Source organism: Sinocyclocheilus anshuiensis, unplaced genomic scaffold (assembly GCF_001515605.1).
Source record: "Sinocyclocheilus anshuiensis isolate Anshui unplaced genomic scaffold, SAMN03320099.WGS_v1.1 scaffold544, whole genome shotgun sequence".
In the NCBI taxonomy this organism is placed as follows: Eukaryota; Metazoa; Chordata; class Actinopteri; order Cypriniformes; family Cyprinidae; genus Sinocyclocheilus; species Sinocyclocheilus anshuiensis.
This window is the reverse complement of record NW_015555763.1, coordinates 1052065-1060136: the sequence shown is the minus strand read 5'-3', so window position 1 is coordinate 1060136 and position 8072 is coordinate 1052065. Positions and strand designations below refer to the sequence as shown.

The following is an 8072-nucleotide window of genomic DNA, read 5'->3' as shown; positions in this document are numbered from 1 at the left end:
TTGGGGTCGCTTCAACCCGCGGACATGAACAACAACCCGCGGCAACAGTGTTAAGTAGCCCAATTCCGCTGGAAAACCGCGGACTTGGCGACACTGCTTATGAACCGACCGCACTATACGCCGATTTCACGCAGCCGCCATATTGAGATCGAAAGCGAGGCTCCGGTGGGAAGAAACCTGGAAGTAAAAAATATAGCGTTTCCTTGTTTACCGCTGTAAATAAAGCAGAGTTGCGCTTTATATGGAGAAGAAAATGCCATTGTTGGCAGGATAGCTTGCTTGCCCTACACAGTTACCTTGTTTATTTTCTTAATTCAAGTTATATATATTTTGTTCTATTTGTGTTTTTTAAGTTATTTATAATAAGTGTAGTTTACTGTTAAGTGCACTGATGTCAGACTCATTTTGAATAATAAAGTTTATTGTTAAATTGTTAAATAACCTGCTTCCATTACATAGGCCTATTTGTCACATAGTGACTCACACGTGTTTGATCACCACATTTGAGTTATCATTGCAAAAAATGTGTTTATGTATATACTGTATTCTATATACAGTATACCAGTCAAACTTTTTAATATACTGTACTGTGATATAGCCTACACAAAGAATATGGGCCGATATATCGGATATGAGCTTTTCAAATAAATTTATCACTAGCAAATCATTTACTATAATGTAATGACATATTAGTGATTTATATTGTCTGAAAAAACTTTAATTAGAATACATAAATACTTTTGAATGGTTGTCTAAATAAAAGATGCATCTTGCTCTTAGAATGGTGTAGTTGAGGCATCTACTGTACCATCAAGGGCTAAATGAGTATTGCTAACCAGACAAGCCCAGACAACACATGTTTGGCTGTCTTATTCTTTTCCCTTTTATCTGTCATCTACAAGGGGATCATTACGTGTTGAACGGTAATAAGTTCTGGATTACGAACGGACCAGACGCAGATGTTCTGATTGTGTATGCTAAAACAGACCCAGAGGCAGCAGCCCGTGGCATCACTGCTTTTATCGTAGAGAAGGTTAGAAAAGCTGAACCACGTCCTACTGAATGATTGATTACCGTTTAAAGTTCAGTCTGAAATCATATTACACCTAGCGTTGAGATTCTGATTGAATGTTTCATTTTTAATCTGTTGATCAGGAAGGCAGCAGCTTCAATTGATAAGCATGTCATAATCATTGTGCTTGTGTTCTTGAAGGGCATGCCAGGATTTAGCACGGCGCAGAAGCTGGATAAACTGGGAATGAGAGGATCTAACACCTGTGAACTCATCTTTGAAGACTGCAAAATCCCTGGTGTGTGAAGTCTATTATACATATTTTTTTATGTCTGAATATGCTGGAGGTCCAAACAACATTTTAAAATGTTCTGTTGTGGTTTCAGAGGAAAACATATTGGGCCCGTTAAATAAAGGAGTATATGTTATGATGAGTGGGCTGGACCTAGAGAGACTCGTCCTGGCTTCTGGACCTGTTGGGTAATTGTTGCTCTGTTTATTTTCAGTAGCATGCTTAGAAATGTAAATTGTCTAATAGTTATTTTTGACCATTTTCTGCATTCCCTCAGCATCATGCAAGCTGTGCTTGACCATGCAATTCCTTACCTACATGTTCGTGAAGCCTTTGGACAGAAAATCGGACACTTCCAGGTATGCTTTTCACTCTGAAATATTTGAGGATTTGTTTGTTCAACATGTTTAATGTTTGTCTATTAATAAATGAAATTACTGTTTGCCAACAAACACTCGGCCATGGTATTTCCGGGTTCATCTATTTTTTAATAATACTTTTAATATGAGGTGTTTCCCAGGCTTTAGAAGTGTCGCACTATATGTGCGCTCAACAACCTGTTACATGTCCAACAAATGAAAATGCTGAATAAATTCAAACTGGTTTTAAATGGAAACTTTTTTCACCATAAACCATAGGTATCGTTTTATAATAACTTTCTTTAACAGTAATAAACATTATAGAATTTATTAATTAAACATATAATTAGAACCATATTACTATATTACTATAAGTGTGGGGTCTTTTGAAAGAAATTAATACTTTTATTTGTCAAGAATCGATGAAAAGTGACAGTAAAGACTTTTCCATTCTTACAAAATGTTTCCAATTCAAATAAATGCTGTTCTTTGGAACTTTCTATTCATACAAGAATCCTGAAAAAATGTTGCTTAATATTTTTATGGAAACTAATACAACCCTTTTAATCTGTGATCTTAAAAAGAAATATTGCTTGAGCATTACATCAGCATATTAGAAAGATTTCTGAAGGATCATGTGACACTGAAGACTGGAGTAATGGCTGCTGAAAATTCAGCTTTGCAAACACAGGAATAAATTACATTTTAATATATATTAAAATAGAAAAGTAGTTTTTTTTAATTGCAATACTATTTCACAATATTACTGTGTTTTTTATCAAATAAATAAGAGACTTCTTTCAAAAACATAAAAAAAAAACTCTTTTGAATGGTAGTTTATACACATAATTTAATTTTATTTATGTAAAGTTATTTGTTCCCTTGGCAATAAAAGTAATCAAAATAATTTTTGTGACAAAAGGCCATTTCAGTGCTAAGGTAAGAGCTCTATACCCAGTTTATGTTATTTGACTGCTTTGTTTTATAATGTTACATATCGGCTTGGAAATGATGCATACAGTGCTTGCAGAGTGTGTAGTAGCAGTACTGATTTGTGATGTTATTGTAGGACTGTGCTGGGGTAATCCTTTATTGTGCTGAGAACGCGACTCAAGTTGCCTTGGATGGAATTCAATGCCTGGGTGAGTGCCTAATTGTTAGCACAGCAAAAGCTACAAGAAATAGCTCCCGATGTACCTTAGGCAGAGATCAGGGCCAAACCTTCTGTCTTTATTCATTCTTACCACAGCATGGAGTTACTGAGTGTATAAACGGCAAACAAGTCAAACTTGTACCTGTTGCCATAGATGCTTTGTGTTTTGAACATACATGCAAATTTGATTTGCCTGAGATAATTGAGTTTCATGTGTTGATTGATTGTAATGCTTATATATTGATCCAACAGTTTGAACAGCTAATGTTAGACTGGTCCTGTTGCTATGACAGCAACTCTGAGATGAGCTTAAAAATGGAACCATTCACGATTGTGTCAAATTAAGTCCTGCTAATTCAATAAGCCCAGGTCTTATGACTCAAGCTCTAGTTGACTCACATTTGCATCTGTTCACAGGTGGAAACGGTTACATTAATGACTACCCAATGGGCCGCTTCTTAAGAGATGCTAAACTTTATGAGATAGGAGCTGGAACCAGTGAGGTCAGAAGGATGATCATTGGCAGAGCCTTCAATGACATGTTCAAATAAGAACAGCACTTATCGAACGAGAATACGACTGTGTCGCTGTGGCCAGATATTTCATTTCACCTGGCATCCTAATTTTAACAGCTTTATTAATGTGAAGTGTTATTGCTAATCAGTTTCAAGAACAAAACTATATGTCATGGTGTTTTCTTTGGATGTCAAAAGCTGTTTAAATGATGTTCTGTAATAATACATACATGGTGAAGTGGTCTCGCATACAAGAATTAATGCAATAGTAATAGATGCACAAACCTTAAGTCATTTTAAAAGGACAGATTATGAATTTTTCTTATGTAGTTGAACAGTTAAGTTCAAATTTGCTGAAGAAAAAATGCTTATGATGATGGAAACAGCCAGAACAATTAATTTGTCCCAGCCAGGTGCCTTTGTCATGTGACATGGGTGTTTCTGTAGCATACTTGTACAGCACTTGCAGTTGTCTTGTCGTTGTTTTTTTTCTCAGAAAATGGTCACTCCGTGTAAGCTATTCTGCATATCACCTCTGCCTCCCTAACATCATTATTTGGGGCTCTTTTTCAAGGGTTTCTTTATAGAGGATATTTATTGAATTGTGTGTAATTCAGACATTCTTTTCCTCTTTCATTTCTTTGTATTTTAAGATTGTGTAATCTTAAGATTAAAAATAAAGTAGCAGTTTTTTGAAGTAAGCTGTTGTATTGACCCATCATACCTTTTGTATTTTTTTTTTAGAAACCTGCCTTACTGAATGATCACTTCATTGAAGAAAATGATTGTTTAGAATATATAGTTCAGTCATGAAACTCTAGATGGCGCATTCTGATGGGGTGTTAACGTAACTGATGATATTTAAACGACTGAACTGAGAGTTAAACGACTTGGCACAAGCTGATTGGTTCATGCTGCATATGCAGCCAATGAGCTTACTGCCTTGCATTTATATGGCTGGCTAGCATTCACTTGAGATTCCTGCAGCACGCTTTCAGAGTTCTTTGAAACCCTCCACCTTCCCCAGCTTCACCTGTATAGATCTGCTACGGGGTTATTTTATATGCTATTTGTGCAGCAGCAGTATGTCTTAAATACTCATGGCACCGTATCGCCATATGCATTGGCAGTAGCAAGTTCCTGTACTTGCTTGCAGCAGCAGCAATAATCTACAACTACAGCAATAACCAACAGCAGCAGCAATTCAGCAGCAGCGTAGCAGATCTGTTCCGCCAAGACCAAATGCATTAACATTGTCATATCCATCACCATGCTAAAATGTTCCGAGAGTTGTCATGATTGAAATAAATGTTATCTTCCTTTCATCTATTTGTATTGAATTCTGTTGTGTCGGTTGTGCTTTCAGATTTTATTTATTTTCAGAAATGTCTTAAATTAGCAGTGCTATTTTAGTATTATGCGTGTATTACAGTATTAATATTTTAGCTTTTATTTTCATATTAATATTTTTAAAAAATATTTATCTTTTAATTCATTTTTATTTCAATTTTAGTGTTGGTAATTTCAGTAGCTCTTTATTTCAATTAGTTGCACAAAGCAACAGTTCCAGTTTTCATTTATATTTTAAGTTTTTCATCTAATATTTATATTTTAGTTTATTTCAGCTTAATTTAATTTTTAACAGTTTTAGTTAACAATAACAACACTAAAGCCTATTGTTTTCTGGAATAAGATGAGAGCTGTTCACTATTTCTATTATCAGTACATTTCTTTAATTCTTAAAATTGAAAATCAAAATCAAATGTATAAAATCAAAATATATTTATAATTCCATATTATCTATTCCCAGTTTTAGGATAGGTCTATTCATTCGTAATAATCATATAATTAATTGTGACAGATAAAACTATAATTGATTAGTTGTGAGTTAAAAGACCTTGTAACAAATAAACCTTTGTAGACAGTTCATTGAATATGCATAGATCTTTTGTGACAACAAATAAACAAGTGAGTTTATTTCTGTATCCAAGTGCAGTTTCAAAATGATATCAATATTGGAATTGTTTGAAGGGATTGCTGAATTCACAAAATATTATTTTATTAACTCAATAAGAACTAGGCACAAGCATGAAAACACTGTTAGAGAAAAGACAATGTGGTTTATGACAGTGTATTCTGATACTTTCTGCTTGTCAGATGTATGTCCATAAACTGCAGTCAGTCAATGTGATGAGCTACACCTGTGTGATGTTGAGGGGAACTGACTTCATAAATAAACTAAAGTCTGTGCTTAGAAAAGCTCTAGCACCATTCACTTGCTGATTTCACATGTTAGATATACAAGCAAGATTCATAAGATCAAGTGTCTAAATGTTTTTTTTGGGGCCACTGTTTTAATAATGGGTTTTCATGTTCCACATGTGCCCATAGCCCTTTAAGAAACTCCATGTTGTTCCAGCCATGCCTTACGTCAGCACACTGGCCGTGTTACAAAACCTAGTGAGCCGCCTATATAGACAGCATAACGGACATCATAGACGTGTTCCTAACCCGCATTTTTGAGCATTACAGGTACGTGCAGCATGTTTTACAGAATCAAAGACGCGTTGTGCGTCAGTTCAGTTGACTATGATACCTAAACATGCAGTCTATGTAGGCAGCGTTTAAGGTTTTGTGACACTACCATTGACAGCGGATAGTGGTGTTACGTAAACTTCATGGCAAAAGTGTTTGTGTCAGTTCTGCATGAGTCTGCTCTATTCCAGGTGTTCTCCTCAGGATGACAGTACAATGAGCTGCTCTTCCCCTGTATCCAACAGAGAAACGACACCGGACCAGCAGTGTGTTACCAATAAACTGTCATTTGAATCCACGACACCACTGAAGGTAAGAGAATCTGTGCGTTTAAAAGAATGAAGTTTTAGGCTAAAGTCGATATTTTTAGCGTGCTGTCCTCCAACATTAAGTTTCATTTAAGCCCGTCACACTGAAGTAATTAAGAGGGCTTTTAGACAAGAAGTCCAATTCATCGTTTAGTTTCGTTATTCATAATGACAGGGTTGTTGTCTATACATCACATTCCTACGCGACGCGTCAAAACTGGAGCGCACCAATTATAATCAACGAATTTGTCCGAAGGTTTTTGCGCTCGCTGTAGATTATAAAGAGAGCGCTCGAGTTTGTCGCGTCGCGTTGCTCGCAGTGCAGGCGATGAGTTGTTTGTCTAAGCTTTTGTTTGTTAGTAACGCATTTTCGGGTTGCAGTCTTTACTCTTGATTGTTCTCTTGCAAAAACACTGGAACTGACATGTTTGCTTCTCTTCACCTTGTCGGAAGCTTTTGTTTGTTAGTAACGCATTTTCGGGTTGCAGTCTTTACTCTTGATTGTTCTCTTGCAAAAGTTTAGTTTTGTTCGAATAGTTACAAAAGGGCCAGGTTTCAAACAAGTGAATTTTGGAAAATGATGATGCTGATTGATATTTTTCCTTTGCTTTTTGTATACTGGATTAAAGACGAAAAGGGGGGTTCAAGCATAAAAACTAAAAAGTGTAATACAGCTTTAAATGTTTTTTTCCCCCATGTATACCGCTTCATTTTATTTATTTTTTTTTCTGAGCAAAAAATAATGACTATAAGACATTTTTAACCATAATTTACAGAAGACACCCACTAAAATGTCATTCAGTGTAACAATAATTATACCATACATTTTGTTAGGCATATTTTAAACAAGAATCATTTAATGACAAATTAAAATATTATATTTAAGGATGCAGTGCAGCCCTCAAATACCTTTTAAACATCTTTATACCTTTTTAAATCTTTATACTTTGCCTTCAAACCACTAGGTTTTACCCATTTGTCAGCAAGAAGTTTTTGTAAGGAAGTGAAAGTCATTTTAAAATATAAAAATATTTAGTATGATCACATTCTTTTATCTATTTCACTAAGTACTGGTCAGAATAAGTATATTGTTTTTTGCCATTTCACTGAATGACGTGTTTTTGTCATTTAGGATTGCCACACCATGGACAGGTGAAATTATCAAATATTTAAGAGCAATAAAGTCACTTTTCTTGCAGCACCACACAGTCTTCCAGGTGCCATCTGATTATGTCACAGACTGCTGAATGACTATCAGTTTTTTTATATGATTTTAGAATGGCTTCTTGTTCCTGTTACACTGAATGATCTCTGATAAACTGCATTTTCAGGACAAAAGTCCCCTGGTTATTTCAATACTTTAAAAAAAGCAATAAGACATAATCCTTTTAATATAACACAGCCAACATTTATTAGAAAATGCCAAAGAAAATAAAAGTATTTTTAACTTGTTATTTTATGTTTATTTAAAGATGTAATGGTAAAATCAAAGTCCGGACCATTAAGCTGAATGACAATTTTACACTTTAGAACATTATTTCCCCCATATTTTGACATGTTATTTTTACAAAAGTCATTTGAAATACACGAGTTTCACAATTTGAGTTTAATTACTGAAATAAATGAACTTTTCCACGACATTCTAATTTATTGCGATACACCTGTAGACACTTTACTTGCAATCAACATGTTTTTTATGCATTCAAAATGACTTTTGTAAATTGAATTTGATGCGAACACCAAAATGGTGACATCTCGTCCTGTGACCCATGCTGCATTTTATTGGATCTTAAAAAGCTTTAGGTTTGTTAACTGAGGCTATTTTTATTGAATGTCACCCAACAAAAGTGTTTTGACATTTTTTAAAGAAAATACCAGAATGTTTTAACAAAAAAAAA

The 8072-nt window shown here is 34.7% G+C and overlaps 2 protein-coding genes across 2 annotated transcripts in view; both read left to right on the top strand.

Moving 5' to 3' along the window:
* The window catches only part of LOC107674040 (isovaleryl-CoA dehydrogenase, mitochondrial-like), an 18134-nt gene extending 13948 nt beyond the window's left edge, over positions 1 to 4186 (top strand). The window contains exons 6-11 of the mRNA XM_016467899.1: positions 903 to 1033; positions 1214 to 1310; positions 1399 to 1492; positions 1582 to 1663; positions 2733 to 2805; positions 3234 to 4186. Coding sequence (XP_016323385.1) covers positions 903 to 1033; positions 1214 to 1310; positions 1399 to 1492; positions 1582 to 1663; positions 2733 to 2805; positions 3234 to 3367 — 611 coding nt within the window. The 3' untranslated portion in view covers positions 3368 to 4186. The remainder of the gene's footprint in view (positions 1 to 902; positions 1034 to 1213; positions 1311 to 1398; positions 1493 to 1581; positions 1664 to 2732; positions 2806 to 3233) is intronic.
* Positions 4187 to 6012: 1826 nt separating this feature from the next.
* Positions 6013 to 8072, top strand: part of LOC107674082 (bromo adjacent homology domain-containing 1 protein-like) — a 33670-nt gene continuing 31610 nt past the window's right edge. The window contains exon 1 of the mRNA XM_016467956.1: positions 6013 to 6178. The gene's annotated coding sequence lies outside the window, so the exon portion shown is untranslated. The remainder of the gene's footprint in view (positions 6179 to 8072) is intronic.